General features: G+C 38.5%; 1 protein-coding gene across 5 annotated transcripts in view; it reads left to right on the top strand.

The window, feature by feature from the left end:
- Positions 1 to 21,006, top strand: part of LOC140717154 (metabotropic glutamate receptor 4-like) — a 1,225,436-nt gene that overhangs the window by 108,223 nt on the left and 1,096,207 nt on the right. For all 5 annotated transcript variants that reach the window (XM_073030426.1, XM_073030429.1, XM_073030430.1 and 2 more), the window contains exon 2: positions 1,826 to 2,818. In XM_073030426.1, the coding sequence (XP_072886527.1) occupies positions 2,297 to 2,818 (522 nt within the window). In that variant the 5' untranslated portion in view covers positions 1,826 to 2,296. The remainder of the gene's footprint in view (positions 1 to 1,825; positions 2,819 to 21,006) is intronic.

Raw genomic sequence — 21,006 nt, 5'->3', positions numbered from 1 at the left:
TTGCTGAAATACATATACATTACACCTACTGCTCTTCCTTCATCAATGTGTTTAGTCACATCCTCAAAAAATTCAATCAGGCTCATAAGGCACGACCTGCCCTTGACAAAGCCATGCTGACTACTCCTAATCAAATTACACCTCTCCAAATGTTCATAAATCCCGCCACTCAGGATCTTTTCCATCAACTTACCAACCACTGAGGTAAGACTCACTGGTCTGTAATTACCTGGGCTTTCTCTACTCCCTTTCTTGAATAAAGGAACAAGATCCGCAACCCTCCAATCCTCCGGAACCTCTCCCGTCCCCACTGATGATGCAAAGATCATCGACAGAGGCTGAGCAATCTCCTCCCTCGCCTCCCACAGTAGCTTGGGGTACATTTTGTCACACAATCCACACAGATTGTTGTCTTCTAGTTAAGAAGTCAAGGATCCAATTGCAGTGGAAGCTGCAGAGATATCCATGAGATATATTTCTTTGTGGAGTAGCCGTGCTCAAGTCTTTCACCAGGTCCTGAAAGTAATCCCTCAGCCATTATTCCACTTCCAGAAAATCATCTGATGTTAACCCTGTACCCCCCTCCCCCCCCCAAGCTCCTCTACATCACAGTTCTCTCATGCACGCCAATCCTCAGAGCCCATTCCTTTTTCAGATATCCCACTTTGTGAAACATTTTCTAATCCACACGTTGCACATCAAAGGAAATGTCCTGCAGATGAAAAGCACATCAGTTTTGCACGCTAACATAATCATACGTTCTTGGACTGGTAAGTGTGTGGCAAAAGAGGGACATAGCTGTGACTGCCAACTCAATGTGGTGATACCATATCAATATCGCATTGTTGCCCCATTGAATTGTGTCCAAATTTTTTTAAAAAAATGACAGAATACGTTTCTTCTGTGTGAACCTTGTCTATCAAATCTAATGTTGGCCTCAGCTATTAATTAATGACAATGGCTTTCTTTTGTTATCACTGATGAAATGGCTTGAAATGAAATAAAAACATCTCCACTTGCAACATGGAATTCAATGGAAATGGGGGTTTATTGTTTTAAAAACTGTGACATGGAATCCAACCCCTCCGTAAAGTGTGGGTTACCTACATCAGAATCAAGTTTATTATCACTGACATGCATTGTTTTGTAGCGGTAGTTCACTGCTTGCTAAAATAGTTGGAATTTGGTGGCAACTTTGTGATCAGGTAGTGAACTTGAATGAGCTATTGCATGCCTGACTATATCACTTCATTAAGTCTGATATTTGAAGCTTCTCCATGTTTAGGTTTTCTAATGCATATGCTGTGTGGATCTTGAAAAACAAACTCAATGTTCAGCAAGATTTAGTTAAGAATTTGCAGTTCTTTATCTTTTTGTGATTGAAGTAATTATTATTGCAGGAAGAGGCAAATCATTAAATATTCTGTTTTATGTATTCAAATGCAGAATTCATTTCAGGTAAAAAAAAGTTTTTCCCATATAAGTTTAATCTTGAGTACCGTGAAAATGGAAAATATGATCATTGCTTCTGTTGCCTGAAGATGCTTTGAATTCCAAATGATAGGATAACCCTGCTCTTGAATGCTTGCTTACTTTAGAATTTTTCTAACATACTGTAGATTGAATTTTACAATGAAGAGTAAACACAATTCAATACTGTGCTATTGAATTATTTTGTTTCTTGTATTTCTTTAATATACTTGAATACAAAATTATTAACATAGTAGAGCTTCACACTGTGAGCTTTCAGTTTCGTATAATTATTGAAAAGTGCATCAGCATTGTTTAAATGTTTGACTCTTACTTTTTTCTCCCTCTTTTGCAGAAATGCCGTGCATCATGTTAAACCTTTGAATCTGATAACTGGTGACAACACATCCTATTTCTGGCTCTTTTGGATGTATTTCAGTGGGAGTGAAAGGGCTAACAAGCTTTGTTCAAGAAGCACATAACGAGTTCTTATATCTCAGGAGAATTTTTACCAACTGATGCAAAACAGAAACACAACAGGAAACTAAAAGAGCTACAATAAACACGGCAAAAGCACTTGACAAATGAAAGTTTGAAGTAAAAAGTCTACAAACCTCAGCAATGTTTTATTAAATATGCAGTGGAAAATAAATCAACATATTTCAACTCCACAGATGTCTTTTGATAAGTTTGATGGGCAAAGTCTGCCTTTTGTTAGGTGCTTACCAAGCCAATCCCTGATAATTGCATAGACTGCTAACACCACAGCAACTCGACAATATTTTTTCCTTGACTGTATTATGTCAGAAGTGATAATCCCATAACTATGGCATGTAAAAGAGATTTCTATTTTTGGTCTGAACGGTTATCTTTGCTTTTATTTCTGGTTAGCTTTCAATGGCTTGGTCCTGTTATTGGAAAGCCAAAAGCATCATCACGACCCCATGTGAATTCCATTAGAATTGACGGGGACATTGCTCTGGGGGGACTTTTCCCTGTGCATGCACGGGCTGGGTCTGCTGCTAACTGTGGAGAACTGAAGAAAGAAAAAGGAATACACAGGTTAGAAGCAATGTTGTTTGCCTTAGATAGGATCAACAATGATCAAGAACTTCTTCCCAATATCACATTGGGTGCTCGGATCCTAGATACTTGTTCCAGAGACACCCATGCCTTGGAGCAGTCATTGACATTTGTGCAAGCTTTGATTGATAAGGATAGCACTGATGTGAAGTGTATGAGTGGAGGACCACCAATCATTACCAAGCCAGAACGAGTGGTGGGAGTTATAGGTGCTTCAGGAAGTTCTGTATCTATAATGGTGGCCAACATACTACGTCTTTTTAAGGTAAGACTTCTTATTGAAGTAAATATCTCTATTTTCACTGAGATGTTGCTGTTCCAGGCAAATGATGGATCTACTGAATTTTACTGAAATAGTCACTGAATATCATTCTGATTTTTCTGTGTATGAAAACAAGTGCCCTGGATTTTGCAATTGTGATTCATCGGCATGAGTAATACAATGACACAATATCTAATATATGGAATATTGTAAAGAAAGCAGTTGTATTCCAATATTGTACAGCATTAATTTGAGGAACTACTGAAAAAAAATATATATTGTACCTTAATATAACCGATTCCCATTACCCTTCAACCACACTAATTCAAAGTTTGTCAAATTCTTTATAAAGTGAGTTGTGGAGTTATCGACTTAAGCTGTTGTCATGCTGGATGTTATGACCTTAACGCTCTCCTAACTGACTGACTAAACAATCTAGAGAAAAACTTGCATGCAAGTTTTATAGTACAAAGGTTATGCAATCAAATAATATGAAGGTTCTTCTCTGATAAGGTCACAACACTGGGTTGCAATGCATTGTCAATAATTAGCAGCCACCAAATTAAATGTACTAAATTCATGATGATCAGAAACTAAATCAACCAAAGTTTTTCTACCTAGTACGAAGACTGTAACTTGAACCAAAGCAAATGTATGCAGGTGAATTTGTCTGCTGTAATAAAATAATTGCAACTAATTTTGGAAGATTATTGAGCTGTTATTGATTTGATCTCTGTATTCCTGTTCCTTTCTAGCCATTTTAGAATCCTCTTGTGAAGAGGTGGTTGTTTCACACCTTAAAATATCTAATGTATGGAATATTTTATATTGTAAAGAAAAGAGTTGTATTCTAATACATTGAAAGATTATCTATAATCTGCTATATATTACTTTGGAGCAGTCTATCTAATATTTATTAATCTTATCCTGGAAGAGGCTTTACTAATAAAAAGTGGTTATAATTCATTGTCAAAAAAGAACTGTCTCTGTATATTTTAGTACAGAACAGTTTAGATCTACGCTGATGAAAACATATAGAATCTCACATGATATAGATATTGTATTTTATAAAGGAATGAAGAATTAACCTGTAAATGATAGAGAAAATTTGTTTAATCATCTCATGCACTTAATAGAACAGAGGATGTGTAGTTCCAGCAGAATGTTGTCAATCTACGATTAGCTACTGAGATGGATATGACAATAAGTTTGATGCAATATGATAAATGATTCATGCAGAATAGCTCTGGAAGGGTGGAGCTGTAGTTATTTACAACAAGTCACTTTCAAGATGGCCAGCCTGAAAAGCTCTTATTTCATTTAATGTTTAGTGTGTAAAAGGAATACATTTCCAGTCTTTAATCTCATAGGTTGGTCATAATAATGTTAAAGAAGAAATAATAAAATGCCGTTAATGTCAGCAGCTAAATTTGTGACAGAGTTTTGTATTATTTGCTGTGATTCCCTGTCATGTCCAGTGATGAGTTCTGAGTGCAAACTGCACCTTAACATTGCATAATGATGGTGCACTATTTTATCATAATGGCAATCATAATCTTTTCAATTCCAAATATGTAATTAACTTATTTCCTTATGATTTCCTGAAGGCAACTTACCACCAATACATAAGAAACAGAATGACAGAGCTGGTTCCAGACTGTAGTCCACAGTATTATTTTTGATTTAATTCTGGCAAATACCAGATTGAAATCTACCCTTGGTAAATGCATGCAATGCGTGATAGACTCATTGATGGTAATGCCAAGTGTAAATGTTTGGACCATCTCTTGCTGGCCCTTGCTTGCCAGCTCTGTGATGAGAGTATCACTCAGCACTAATGAGTTTGTATCCTTATGTTGTCTAGGTAATGCTGCATGAGCCTGCTCATCTCATGAGGAACTGCAAATGAAATTGTTAACAAAAAAATCCTATTTCTGGTTGTTTGATGAAAGGAAAGATATTGATAAAGCAACTGAATGTGGCTGAGGCCAGGAGAGTGTCCTGAGAGTGATGGCTGGGGCTGGGATGATGGGCCTGTATTAACTATAACCGTCTTCTTTTGCGAGAGGCATTAGTTCAAGTCTTTCGTCAATGATCATTGGCCAGCTTTACCTACTCTGATGCTGCACTCTGAGTGCTGCCTTGATGTCAAGGAAAGTTATTCTCACTTCAAATCGGGGATAGAGTCATCAGGGACATTTTTGAGTATGTCAGGCCATTGGGATCTTGGACTTCATGCATAATAAAGTTTTGCGCCAGTGAGCCCTAAGAAGAAATGACCAACTACAGAGCATCCATTTAATGTGCCTTTCCATGTGCCATAGGTTGATCTTACTCTTATCTTTAACAGAACCAATTCTTTCTACTTATCTGTTAAGCTGTGCCAGTGCATTGGAATACAGTAAGAGTAATGTCCAATAGAATGGCAAGAATATCATGTACAATAGTGTATAAAACAGATAAAATCGAAGCATTATTTATATGTTTCTCATGTGGTCCAAGAGTTTACAGTGTGCTAAGAATTACTAATTAGAATGTGGTGGGGGGGGGGGGGGAATAGCAAGGCTGTGGTTATCTTATACAAATATAAGAGGCAAGAGCCACTTTTTTTGGTTTGGGATGGATCTGCCATTTTGAGAGAGGTCACAATTAAGATACTGAAAGAAATTAAAAACAAAATGATCATCACAGTGTGCAGCTCAGGAAGTGGGTCAAATCATCAATAGAGTTGAAAAGAGAAGCACAGCTGTCTAGTAAAGTACTGAATTTGATTGTAAAAAGGAAACCTAGAAGGTATCTCATAAATCACAGAAGTGCCTCCAGGGAAGCTTCTACGTACACCTATGTGCAACTATTCAGGATAAAAGCTCATGAAAGCAAGAGATATTCAGCAACAAAAGTATTAAACAGCACAATGGATGATTATTTTATGTCATTTCCAAATGCACAATAGTTTGAACAACATTCTCTCCGACTAACAAGAGGAAATCTGCAGATGCTGGAAATTCAAGCAACACACACAAAATGCTGGTGGAATGCAGCAGGCCAGGCAGCATCTATAGGAAGAAGCTCTGTTGACGTTTTGGGCCGAGACCCTTTGTCAGGACTAGTGATGAAGTCCTAGTTCTAGTCCTGACGAAGGGTCTCAGCCTGAAACGTCGAAAGCACTTCTCCCTATAGATGCTGCCTGACCTGCTGCGTTCCACCAGCATTTTGTGTATGTTGTTCTCTCTCAGACTAACAAGGTTACAATTTTGAGCTTGGTATAATTTGGTGACCATTCAGAAATTCTGCATTTAAGGGGCACTTTGTCTTTGCTTGAGCTACTTCTGCCTGTTATTGTTCAAATAAAATTCTTGCATCTATTTTGCAACAGATTTTGGACTCGCATAATTAATTTTGAATACTTCATTACATTACAGCTGTGCAAATAAACAATGTTATTGCAGAAAACCAAATCAGTGAGATTTTATTTTATTTCAAATTAATTAAAAGTGATGACCTGTTTGGCTACAATAACAGAATAATCAATCAGAGGCATCCTTCAAACAATAGTAAAGATAAAGATTAGAAGATCAACACATAATCCTGAGATAGCTTCATTTACATTTTCATGGGAATTAATTTTCATCTTAAAGACCTAAAGACCTGAGTTTTTACCCAAACTGATGTTATATTATAATGCAAAGTTCTTTAGAGAGGTATTTGAAATAAGTTGTGCTACTTAAATTCATATTTTATTTCTTTGCTGCACGTTGCTTTCCTCTGCCAAAAATCACTGAGGACGATTCTTAACTTGAGAGGACAGTGAATAGCGATAGTGCTCTGATATTGCCCATTCTTTACTTATATCATTTTCCCCTCTACCCACTCCAATCAGGCAGAAAATATAACCAGGCTTCAGGACAGCTTCTCCCTCACTGTATTACACTATTGAACAGTTCCCTAGATAGACTTTTGACCTCACAATCTACCTTATGAAATTGCATCTTAATATCTACCTGCACTTCACTTCCTCTGTAACTCTAACACTTGATTCTGCACGTTTTTGTTGGTTTACATTGTATTACCTCGATTCACTATTGTAATGAATTGATCTTTATGAACAGATTGCAAGACAAATTTTTCACTTTAGCTCAGTATATGTGACAATATTAAACCAATTTACCAATGGATAGGAGTTAATATTATCCTCATTAATCATACAGGTAAAGGGCATCAGAACAAAATATAAATCAATATGAGAACAAAATTTATCCCAATATTTGACAACTCAGGACTGACTCAGGTTCAAAATGTTGCAAGAGTCAGCATAAAGTCTACGTTCCTCCTTACTCTTTATTCAACAGAGCAATGATTTTCCTTGTGTGCAAAGTTTTTACAGTTCAACACATCAGGGTTTCTCCTCAAATCAATAAGTGAACTTCCTATGCAGTTGGTCCCAGTGTGAAGAGTCCCTAATTGCCTCAGCACCAATGCTGTTCTGGAATGGTTACTGCTGTTTCAAAATAATGACTTTACTATCTTTACAAGTAAGTTCTAATTGACATAAGTATAGTGGTTTAGAAGCCCTTTAAATTGATTGCATGTGAAGTCAATGGCGACTACAAAATAATTTTAAAAGATGAAAGAAGGGTTGTTGGTACTGAAATCAGAGCAAATAAAAACATCAAAGTTTGTTGTGTACAGCAGTAACATCAGCAGCTGGCAGATTCAGTGACAATCCTTATGAGCAACCTGCTTAGGTAGACTCCATGAAGCTAGGGCCAAGTACTTGTAGTCGTGAGCACGAATAAATAACTCTGGAACGCATGAAGCAATTGTACAAACATAGCAATCCCTATTAGAAATCAATCATGAAATAAACAAATGAACTAGTAATTGTTTTATGCGGTATTAATTCAAGAAAAGGGTGATTGGTGCATTGTGTTTTTCCATGGCTGTGCATGATTATGCAAGGCTGCTCACTGAACATCAAGCTCTGAAGTTACAGCGCTAAAATCATTGAAAGTTGAACAATAAAGGATTTCATAAACTGGTTCCTCTACGTGCGGATGAGTAAGTTAATTGGGCCCAGGCATTGTAATTGATATCTGGCACATGTAAGCAAAGAAGGTGGTGGATTCAGAATGAATTTCTGAATTTAGACAGACACTTAAGTAAGGAAAGTGTGAACGATTATGTAGGCACCTAGGCTTAATGCAGATGGGCAAAAAAGACAGCTCAGAAGTGGCAAACTTCGTTAAATAATTATCTGCGTTCAATTCATTGTTATCTTCTAATTTTGGGTCCTGGTGAGGGCTCTTGGCCCGAACCACCAGCTGTTTATTCCCCTTCATAGATATTGCCTGACCTGCTGAGTTTCTCCAGCATTTTGTGTGTGTTGCTTTTAATTTTGTAATCTGTTCTGGCTAAACGTAATCAATTAATCTACTGATTGAATTCAAATAACCCATGCCCTCCTGAGTTGATTAAACAAGTAAATTCTTGCTGTAATTAATCAAATGTGTCAATTTGTCAGATCTGTCATTTTCTAACTTGTCATGTTGTTTTGAAGCAATGGATTTTTTAATGAGCTATGCCACAGAACTGAGAATAAATAATTATTGCATAGAATGCCATCCACTAGATTCAGTATCAGAAGGTGTGCAGATGTTTCTCTCAAAATATTCATGATAGATACCACATAAGATCTATTGGTTTTAAGTTCAGTTTAAAGTGTGTCTTATGAAGATTTGATTTTGCAATTCTCTGAACATTTTTGATTTCACTCAGGAATAATCCTTCACCCTCAGAACATCTCTCTCCCTTCTAGGATTAAGTGGTGTAACTGCAGAACATCTGCTATCACTTTACACTTTGATGTTTAACAGAGTGAATTGCTGTCATACATCCTTTATGTTTATGGATTACATTTTAGGTTGCTACATGTTCCATTCCTATTCCTGTCCATCATGAGGTGCTTATTTTCCACTGTCTATCAATTGTCCACACCTGTCATGATTTGTGCAGAGTCAATATGAGGATAATAAGATCATGAGACGATATGACAGAAGCAGAATTAGGCTATTTGGGCCATCAGGTCTGCTCCGACATTTGATCATGGCTGGCTTATTTTCCTTCACAACCCGATTCTCCTGCCTCCCCCCCTCCCCCCCCCACAACATTTCCTATTCTTTCGAATCAAGGCTCTACCAACCTCTACTTTAAATATACCCAATGATTTGGTCTCTACGGATGTCTCTGATAATGAATGCCACAGATTCACCATCCTCCGACTAAATAAACTTCCCCCATCTCTGTTCTAAAGGGACGTCCTTGTATTTTGAGGCTGTGCTCTCCGGTCCTACACACTCCCACTATTCGAAACACCCTCTCCATGTCCGCTGTCTCTAGGCTTTTCAGTACAGTTCAATGAGGTGCCCCCTCATTCTTCTAAACTCCAGTGAGGTCAGGTCCAGAGCCATCAAATGCTCCTCATACAGTATGTTAATATTTCTATTCCCTGGAACATTCTTGTATACTTCTTCTTGATCCTCTCCAATACCAGACCATAGATATGGAGCCCAAAACTGCTCACAATACACTAAATGTGGTCTGATCAATGCCTTGTGAAGCCTCAGAATTGCATTCTTGCTTATATTATTATAGTCCTCTCAAACCGAATGCTAACATTGCATTTGTTTTACTCACTGTCAACTCAACCTGCAAGTTAACCTTCAGAGAATCCTGCACTAGGACTCCAAAGGCCCTGTGCACCTCTAATTTCTGAATTCTATGCCTTTATTCCTTTTATCAAAGTGTATGACCATACACTTCTCTACACTCTATTCCATGGGCCACTTCTTTGCCCATTCTCCAGATCTGTCGAAGTCCTTTTGCAGACTCACTGTGTCCTCAGTACTACCTTCCCCTCCACCTATCTTTGTATCTTCCACAGACCTGGCCACAAAGCCATCAACTTCATCATCCAGGCCATTAAACAAATAATGTGAAAATTAATGGATCCTACAACAATCCCTGCAGAACATGATTAGTCATCCGCAGTCAACCATAAACTTCCATTTAATTCCCACTATTCTGCCAGTCAGCCAACTTTTGTCCATATTAGTATCCTTCCTGTAATACCGTGTGCTCCGATCTTGTTTTGCAGCCTTATGAGCAGCAACCTGTTAAAAGGCTTCTGAAGATAAGCATGTGGGCAACTAGAGCCCTTTGTTTTACATCCTTCTTATGGTATTTATTAGTTTCATTTGTCTTCCAAGCGTAAACAACGAGAGGTGAAGTTGTTTTGTTGTTCATAAGTGCATGGACCTAGAAGAGTCATTGAGGGCTGGGACACTGCAGCATGTGAATGGTGGAGAGATGTTTGTCAGCACGGATGACCACGGTGTTGGAGTGGAGGTAATTGTTCCAGTGAAACATTGACTTTGGGATGCTGACAAAGCAGTTGTGTCTGCTTTGGATCTTATTGGTGCATCATATTGATCTACCAAGTACACTAATATTCGCAGCATTGATACTGAGGCTGTCTTACTTGTGATTACTAATTCTTAGATCACCTTAGTGTCTGTCTTTATCTTGGTACTTGTTTTAATTTATTGACTGATTAAAAAGTTTGCATACAGTTTAGCCCCACTCGAAGATAAAAATGGAGCATGACTATATCTTGCATTGTGCCCAATAGGTCATGTTCAAAATTTATTCATGCTTCAATTATTAAGATGATATGACTGTTGTAGCCTAGGGCTTTGGCTTGAGCCTCCATTTGTTGTAATATCCCCCCATGACTATGTTTTACTTCCGGGTGGACTCAATGCATTAACATAAGCCTTGTGTATAGCTAAAGCAAACACAGATACTAACTAAAAAGAACTTTGAAAATCAGAAGTAGTTTGCATCATAGACCTCAATATAGTAATGCACCTTCTCTATTACAACATAACATGGAAGTGCAGTTGCTCTCCTGTAGGAAATTTAGAATGGTGCTTTAGTGTCATGCAATGATCAAGTCTTGCGCAACACTAGTTTAGGTTATTGTCATGGGCTTGCATACCCATTGTGTAAATGCCATGAATATTGACTATTTGCAGCAGCAGCACTGTACATTACAAACATGAAAGTTACAAACTTCTTCCACTGGTAGATGGGGTGGACTCTGCCAAAGCAGAAGCTATGTTTGTCCAGTCTAGATTCTTAATGTCTTGGAAGTTGAGGAAAGGTGAGAAAGAGCAGCTGGTGGATATAAGCAGATTGCTTATCACATTATCAATTTATTTCTTGGTCCCTGGACAGCTCCAATAGGCAGACTGGAAAGTGGAATGTGAATCAAGTGTTTCTTCAATGGTGTTAGGGTGTTAGAGTTAAGTGATAAAGATCAGGAAAGAAAGGAATGCCAAAACTGTCAATAAGAGAAGACCAAGAAAATGTTGACCCATTGAAGATTAGAGGTCTGAGTCAATTTTTGGTTCAGTATGAGAGATATTTTTGAATAGGTCATAATTTAGAAATTGAACCATTAGAATGAGAAGATTAGAGCACAATGAATGGAATATAGTACTGTAATTGTTAAAATAATTAATGTAATTGCATTGCAGTATAATGAATCACTGAATACCACTCCCTGTTTTAAACAAAAGGTCTCTACAATTAGCTCATAAATCACAAGAAAGTGTCTGTTGGGAAGCTCCTTTCCAAAAGTAGTCAGATATTTGGAATGAAAAATAAATAAAATTATTACTTAAGAATAGTTAATATTATATATTATAATATTTTGTGTTGGCGCATGGTCAAGTGGTTAAGGTGTTCATCTAGTGATCTGTGGGTCGTTAGTTCAAGCCTTGGCTGAGGCTTGCGTGTTGTGTCCTTGAGCAAGGCACTTAACCACACATTGCTCTGCAACGGCACCTGTGCCAGGCTGTATGGGCCCAAATGCCCTTCCCTTGGACAACATTGGTGGTGTGGAGAAGGGAGACTTGCAGCTTGGGCAACTGCCAGTCTTCCATAAACAAAAACCTTGCCCAGGCTTGCACCCTGGAAACTTTCCAAGGTGCAAATCCATAGTCCATCGAGACTAACGGAGGCCTACACAGATTATCCAAGAATGCATGGTACTTAATTCATAGCATTATTTAAGAAGGCAGGTCGTGTGCTGAGGAAACGCAAATTTTATTTGTAACCCTCCGAGTCATGACAACAATACCACATTAATGTTGGCTCCCTTAAGTATTTGTGCTTTTAAGCAACTTTCCAGAAGAAAAGAATGTGACTCATAGATTGAGCACTGAAGGCCACACTGTATGATGTCCTGCAACAAAGGTTGGCCTTGTGTGGAGAAAATGAATCTTTCATCATTATGCGTTTATGTACTTGTGCCCTTTAACATCAGTGTTACAAATTAGTGCAGAGCAGAGTGCATTTAACAGAAAACTTACCTTGATATTAATCATCCTTGCGGTTTTCATGTGCTAACCTTGCAAGAAATTAAAAGGCAACATAAAACTGCCTTAGTAGTCAATAGGTGAGATACCTGCGATGATGCAATAGACTTTTGAGACTATGAATAGCATTATCAATCCCTTGGAGATGCCTTTGGATAATTTTCCTGATGCTGTGTTAATTAAAACACTTTATCTCATGTAACACTGGTACTACTGAGGATCAAGCCACTGCTAAGCCCAAAAGTTTTAAAAGAAATTTCCAGAACATTATGTCCTGTATTTGCAAGTACAGTGTGTCCAATGTCTGCTCAAAGCTAATACAAGCAGTGTTTAATGGAAGGCAAGGCTGGAAATTAACTTAGCAGCTTTCAGCTATCTTTGACATGAGCCAATTAACTGCTATTAAAGCACTCTAAACAATTAAAAAGTATCAATTTAAAAATAAAAGTTGAAATAAAAAAAATAACTTGAGTTTGTCTTTTAATCCCTTTGGAACCAGTGAGATTTTTTTGATTCTACACTAGTTCCCACTTGGCACTGACACTGGGAAATCTCAACAAGGCTCCACGAGTTTTCCAGCATCTGACAAATATAGAAAATTTACAATCTGTGACACTTAAAACCAAAGATTCATCCCACTGAGTTTTATTCCATTTCTAGCCGCGTGGAGATATTGCCAGGGAAGGTAAAGACTACAGTGAATAAATAATTAATGATTCCTCCATCACACCTGTACCTCACAATCATATACAAATAAAGCCTTATAGATATACTGTGTTTATAATAATCTTTGACATTCTGGCAGACCGAATAATATTCATATTTCATTTATATTTTAGCTTATGCTCTGTAATGTTAGATTGCAACCTTAATATTACTGGAACAGCACTGTACATGTATTAGGGGTAACCTTATTGTTATGTCCTTTCTCCTTCAAAAGTCAATTCCAAATAACAAAGCACCTTGGTTCTGTTTTTGTTTTGTTGTTCCCAGGCCTCTCTCAGGTGCTTACATCTGTACTTATGATCTTAGTTAAATTCCAGATACCTGTTCCACTGTTAAATACTTCAAGAAGCTACATGTCAGAGAATGATGACTGCATATAAAAGGGGGAATTGATTGAACAGAAATATGGTTGACATATATTTCACACGTCAGCTTTTTAAATATTAAGAAGGGAGTGGGAAGATAGAGAGAAAGGAGTTTGCATTAACAAAGAAAACTGATATGATAGAAATCAAAAGCAGCGATTTAACCTCAGATGAAAGGAATCAATGTTGCTAGATACCTGTGGCATCAAAGGAACTAATTTAATAGGCAATCATTATATAATGTCAATCCAATAGAAATATATTGATGTGGGATTATTAAGTTGGGAAGAGAATTAGAGAAAAGAAGCGTACCTATTGCTGATGATTTTGGTTAAAACTGGATGAAGACCTTGTAAATTTAAAATGTAAATCCAAGGAATGACCACTAAATTATTTTCGATGTGACATATTCAGGAGTACCAGGAGAGGTGAAATATGCATTCATTTAATACTCAGCTCTGAAGAAGATTGTAAATTAGTGGGTCAATATAACATACTTAATTTATTCCTTGCATCACAACATGGAATAATAGAAAGAACATTTTTTTTCTTAGAATGCTGGTTTACTGCAATAATCAAACATGAAATGTAGCATTTATAACAGAAGAAAGGGTGGAAGAAATAGGATGTGCTAATATATAGAAACAGCAGAACAAATGTTCCATGTATATGTTAAAAGGCCCAGCTGAGCTGAAAGGTGAGAAAATGCAAAATCTGGCATGATTGCCAGCACGTGCTAGGACATTCAGCTAACAGTTGGCAAGTCCTGTTGCAGCTGTATGAAACTTTGCAGTTCTGGTTGAAGTGCTACAGGAAGGTTATGGAGATTTTTGAAAGGGCACAGAAGAGAATTACCAGGAGGTTGCTAGATTGGAGAATATTAGTTTCGTATTTGCTGAACTATAATATACTGAAGGGTGACCTGATGTGAGTATATGAAGCTGTGGGAGGTGTAGACAGCGGAGGTGGTCAGGATGAAATTATTCAATACTAGCGGGCATAGGTTTAAGGTGTGAGGAATAACATTTAAAGGAGATTTACAAGGCAAGTTTTTTTTTAAATATACAGAGTGGTACATGCTCTCCGAGAAGGTGGTGGAAGCTCATAGCACAACAGCACTTCTGAGGCATTTAGAACAGCACATAAAGAAATTATAGACCAAATGTCAGCAGATGAGATTGGTTAACTTTGCATTACAGTTAGCACAGTCATCATAAGTTGAGGCTTGTTTCTGTGCTGTACCAATCAATAAAATATAATGACTTAATTTTGAGAGGATGGAGGAGTGAAACATGGATTAATATGTAATGAAATATTAAAATGTTAGTCAGGAATCAATAAGTATCCTAAAAAATCATAAACTGATTTTAACTGATTCATGAGATGCTTTAGTCAGGAAGTAGGCTGGAAAACTGGGAGCATTGGAGCCACTAGAACAATATGCCTTTGAGCTCCATCACCTCCCCACTGCATGGTAAGTTGCAGATTTAAAATGGCAGAACCTCATACTGTTAGCTCTTCCTTGGGATGTTCAGTTCACACACAGGAACCTGAGATCAGTGTTGATGGTTGACCATTCTTACATAAAATATCACAGTACAGCTCAGGAGCAGGCCTTTCAGCCCACGATAGCTGTGCCGTGCTTAAACTGCACATCTGCCTGCAGTTAGTCTGTATCCCTCCACTCACTGTCTGTTCATGCGTCTATCTAACTGATATGCATAAGTTTTACCTATGTTGATAGCACTCTTGCATTTATCAAAAGGTTGTAGAATCAAGACGCACTCCGGAGATTTGAAATCAAAATCAAAATCTGGTTTGACTCTTTAATCTAGTCCAGGTGTCCCATTTTAAATAGGGCATTTTATATTATAAGGGAAAATGCCTGACTAGTGCAAAACCAGTCTCAGATGATTGTTTGCCCAAGGAAAAGAAAGGAGATGTAACAACTTGACTAAAACAATGTCACTTTGAAGATACATCCTTGATGACACAGTGCCAAATAAAAAATTGCCTTATAGTTGTTATTAAAACAAGATGGCAGGTGATCTCTCAAACAGATATTAAAGTTTCATTGCACAACTGTGAGGAATATTTTTGAATAATGCAGATATCATCACCATGAATAAATTAGTTTGTTTGAGAGTGTGTCGGGCAGGAGTAATCTCCCTCTGATCTCAGTCACAGTCCTGCTGACAGTGATAATGAGGAACTGATGGAGATATATTCAGAGCGTGGAGAAACGGGACAGGGATTAAGATCATCCTCTTTGTCGATGCAGTTCAAAGAGCTATTCCTCCCTTTGAAAGCTCATCTTCAATATTGGAGATTTCTTTGCACTTGCCACAATGCAGGATGTCCCTGTGGCTGGTAGCGAGGCTGAGGAGCCCACAGAGAGACCCCGCCCCGAAGATTTGCCCAGAATCACAGGGTGCCGCGGTAGTGTAGCTGTTAGTGTGACGATATTACAGCTCGGGGCATCAGAGTCTTGAGTTCAGTTCTGGCCTCCTCTGTAAGCAAGTTTGTACCTTCCTTTCCTTGTGTTTGTGGGTTACCTCCATGTGCTCAGTCCAAAGATGTAGCGGTTAGTATATTTAATATCAAAGCAGGCATGCAGTATACAACCCTGAGAATGGCCGTTGTAAATTGTCCCGTGATTAGGCTAAGGGTAAATAGGTAGGATGTAGGGTGGTGAGGCTCACTGTATTGCACTGAATCTCTAAATACAAATAAATGAAAACAGTTTATCTGGCCATGATCATAATGTTATTTGTGAAAATTTGCTGAATGCAAACCAGCCGCTGTGTGTCATACTTTATAACAGTGACAATGCTTCAAAGTCACTTTATTGACTGGAAAATATGGTGGAAAAACTTGGTTCTTTAGAGATGGCAAGTTATTTAAAGAGTCTGAAGTAGTGATTTGCAAATGTCTAAAAACACTACTAGCAAATCAACTTTTTCAACAAAGGGGTTAAAACAAAAATGAAGAATTTTAACATTCTATGAACAATGGCAATTGTTCCATTGTCCAACTCCATTACATTGACTTATTGATATTTATTCAGGTGGAATAAGGAGTGAATTGGTGTTTAAAATATGTTGTAAACTGTGGCATCAGGTGTATCCTGCCTTGGAGTTTCTACGGTTAGTGACAATGTTCCCAGTCCATGTGAAATTTGCATGTTGAAGTACAACAAGCACAATATCAAGGTGAAGTTAACTGTCCATGAAGCACAATTTGTGGGTTAAAGGGAGCAGCAGAGTTTACTCCAATGCCATAGATCCCCCATCAGAATCTTCCAGTTACTTTGATGTCTGAAATCAGGACTCAAATTTCTTCCCACAAATTGGGTTTTTACCTTTTCTGAGATTGATTCTTATCCTTTCATCGTATCCTTAGCAACTGGATTCAAGAGTTGGATTAGCTTAGTCCAGTGACCTGCTGTGTAATCCTGCCTATCACTGGAAGCCAAAGTTATCATTCAAACCTCCAATGAGAAAAGATTGTGGTCTTAGAACTTCCTCCATTAAAACTTCATCATCGTACTCATGTGACCCTTATCAGTGAACATCCATGGCACACGGTATAGAAAGAATGATTTTACAGCTCAGCAATGTAGGTCATTAACCTGTACAAGGAAGTTGCAAATATTACAGATTTCTGGTGTTGCCCTGAAACTTTCTGGCTTTTGGTCATATTGTTACAATTTGTTTTGCAGGCAGTCAGATTCAGAATCAGAATCAGGTTTAATACCGTTGGCATATGTCGTGAAATTTGTCAACTTTGTGGCAGCAGTGCAGTGCCATACATGACAATAGAGAAAATAATGTGAATTACAGAAAATATATATAATAGTTAAATTATATTAAATAAGTAGTGCAAAAACAGAAATAAAAAAGGTAGTGGTGTAGTGTTCATGGGTTTCAATGTCAATTCAGAAATCACATGGCAGAGGAGAAAAAGCTGTCCCTGAACTACTGAGTGTGTGCCTTCAGGCTTCTGTACCTCCTTCCTGATGGTAAAAAGGAGAAGAGGGCATATCCTGGGTGGTGGGCATTGCTAAAGATGGACACTGCCTTTTTGAAGCATCGCTCCTTATAGATGTCTTGGGTACAATGGAGGTTAGTGGCCATGATGGAGCTGACTAATTTTACAATTCACTGCATCTTGCTTCGATCCTGTATCATAGCCCACCCATACCAGTTGGTGATACAGCCGGTTAGAATGCTTTCCACAGTACATCTATTTATGAGTGTTTTAGATGATATACCAAATCTCCTCAAACTTCTAATGAAATATAGCTACACACACAAAATGCTGGTGGACCACAGCAGGCCGGGCAGCATCTATAAGGAGAAGCACTGTCGACATTTCGGGCTGAGACCCTTGGTCAGGACCCTCCTTATAGATGCTGCCTGGTCTGCTGTGTTCCACCAGCATTTTGTGTGTGTTGTTTGAATTTCCAGCATCTGCAGATTTCCTCGTGTTTGCTCAATGAAATATAGCTGTTGTCTTGCCTTCTTTACAGCTGCATCGATATTTTGGGTCAATGTTAGTTCTTCAGAGATATCGACACCTAGGAACTTGAAATTACTCACTCTCTTTACTTCTGATCCCTCTATGAGGGCTGGTGTGAGTTTCCTCATCTTTGTTGTTGGAAGGTCGCATCTGGAATTTCCAGTTGGTGGACAATTTCCCTCCACGCCGTGCTGACATATCGGGAAACCACATACGTGGCAAGTTACAGCAGAGGTTTGCCTTTGCCTTCTGCCGGGTGAGTGTTTTTTAAGAGATCACCAGCTTTTAACCCAGCACGGATGGAGAACGTGCAAGGGAGTTGGCCTGATTCGAACTCGAAACTTCTCGCCCCGAGGTCCAGCGCTGGTGCCACTACGCCACCAGCCGGGCAAATTCATGCCTGTTGATCACATTGCATAGTCTGTCTAGAACCTTCGTGACATTAGCCTCTGATGGGATGTACACTGGTATAAAGTGATTGCTGAAATATCTCGCGGCAGGTAAAATGCTAGTTTCTAAATGATGATAACCTTCTTATGCACAGAAGTTGAAAAAAAACATTTGCATTACAAGAAGGTTGGGTGTATTGTTGCACAGAGGAGTAAATTCGCATTGAATAGATTTGAAGGTCAACATTTCATTCATAGGCAGTTGTAAAACCAAACAAGTGCAGCAGAACTTCTGGCATTGACGCCTTTATTATCTGCAATGGAGACTTGATGTTAACTTGAGTTGGAGTAAGAGGATTGAGAACCAGTAAAGATTTAATGGATGGTCTTTTTCTGTGTGATGGGAAATATGAAATTGATATGCAATACCTTTTCACATGCATTGATGAGAAATGGTTATTGCTGGTTGGACCACGGTTTATCGCTCTTGACGATTTGTTGATGATTTACTTGCCTTTGTCCTTGATGGCACTTCTGGAGAAGATAATGCCGGGAAGTGCAGGATTTAGACTCAATAGTACTGATGGGAATATAAGCTATTTCTAACTCAGGAGGCACATGGAAGCAACTGGTGATGTTCCGATGCGTCTGCTGTCTTTGTTGTTCTTGACGGTGGTGGGAGAGTTGAAGAAACCATGCTCAGTTGCAGCAGTGCATGTTATGGGATGAGGGGGTGGATAAAGTTCTAAGCAAGTCAGTCTCTTTGTCCTGTCTGGTGCCAAGAATCCTGGCAAACGGAGAGTAATCTGTTACTCCACTGATTTGTAATTGATGGAACGGCTATGGAGAATCAGAAAGGATAATCTATTCTTAGCTCCCGACCTGCTTTTAAAGCTGTAAATGCAATTAGTGATCCTTACATTTGGAAGAGTGGGATGGGTAGGGGCCAGGACGATGTGATTCTATAGTTGAAAATAATTGAAAGGTGGTTGAGGACCCTCATTTGTTGGAGTTGGTCATGTCGTAGCATTTCTGCTGGCCAAATGTTGCTTCACACTTCATTGACCAAACCTGAAAGTAGTAAAGATTAGGCTGTTGTTTTCTGAGAAATAAAAACAAAACCAAAGCCAATGCATGCAGAAATCACCCAGCGGCATCTTTGGAAAGAGAAACAGAGTTTACATCTCAGATCAAAGACATTTCATCAGAAGTAGGACAGGAGGAATTTAAAAAGACATGTGCCACTTCCCCCATGGATGCATTTTCTGCATTATTTCAGATCTTCATTGTCTAGGAAATTGTGCCCTGTGCTGCTGTCAGTGAAAGTCCTCACATCTTAGTTTTGAGAAAATGGTGATAAATCCCCATCTTGCATTGCTGCAGTCTGCTTAAACATAGCAGGTGACACAATTGTGGATTGCTAAACCAGCTTGGATTGTAGTTAAGAACTCCGAAGTGGGCAGGACTGGGCACTGATGATGGATTTTTTATGATGATTTGGTGGATTGTGGGCACCATAATTGCTTATAAATTTAGTTGAATTCCAAATGACTTAATTAAATTTAATTTAAATTCCCTGGCTGCCAAACTGGGATTTGTTCCTGGCTGTCCATAAGTCTGAAGCTCATGTACTTGGGAATCGCTGGGCATATGTAATGCACATTTTGCTATCATGTTCCAAATTTTTATAGGTATGTTTGACTTCAACTATTGTAGATCTTTGCTATTGGATTGAGAAACACAAGAGATTCTGCAGATGCTAGAAATCCAGAGTAATACACACAAAATGATTGAGGAACTCAGCAGCATCTACAGAGAGGAATAATGAGTCAATGATTTGTGCTGACAGCCTGTCCTGATGAGGAGACTTGGCCTGAACATGGACTTTTTAATCCTCTCCATAAACGCTGCCTGATCTGCTAAGTTCCTGCAGCATTTTGCACGTTTTCCTCCTGGATTGAAGTCAGGTTTTGTTTGGTGTTGGTGACAGGCAGCTTAACCTTCCCTGGTGTCCTGTTAGCAAAGCTAGGCCGATCTAGCTTCTTCCAGATACATCCTCTTTGAATGAGATTCCTTTGTTTTAGCTCCAAGCAGCTCTACACTCTTTAATTGTCTCACACAACTAAACAAAACACTTCATCTGATCAGCTACTGATAAGACTCGACCTTGAACCATAACCCTTCGTATACTACCTCCTATTGCAAAATAGTTTATCAGCTGAAGTCCTTCATATCCAGCTGGTGACAGATGACCTAATAAGTAATTTCTCTTCTTGGTTTAATGCAATCAGTTAAGGGTTAAGAACATCCTGTGAACACAAAGTCAGACATAGTCTGGACTAGGTAACAGTATCAACATTTCTTCTAAAAAAGACATGAGAGAACCAGATGGACGTTTACAGCAATCTGTTGGTCCTGTGGTATTGATACTAAAATTTTATTCCAGGTTTTGTTTAATTAACTTAATTTAAATTCCAAGGTAACTATGATGGGATTTGAAATGATGTCGCTACAACAAATCTAATCGTTCCAATCCCCTGAACTACGAGTCTGGTACATAAGCACCAGGCAGCCAGAACATCAGGATGGTTGAGAAGTCTGGAATTGCACATGTAATCTATAAAACTCAGGAAAGGGATGTGTGTCCTGGAAGTGAATGGTGATCTTCATATGGATATTTTGTCAAAAGGCAATTTGATGTTCATTGGATCCATATTTTTCAAAGTGAATTGTTGCGCTTACTGCAGTGG

The sequence above is a fragment of the Hemitrygon akajei genome, chromosome 27 (assembly GCF_048418815.1).
Source record: "Hemitrygon akajei chromosome 27, sHemAka1.3, whole genome shotgun sequence".
Taxonomy (NCBI): domain Eukaryota; kingdom Metazoa; phylum Chordata; class Chondrichthyes; order Myliobatiformes; family Dasyatidae; genus Hemitrygon; species Hemitrygon akajei.
This window is presented reverse-complemented; position numbering and strand designations above follow the sequence as displayed.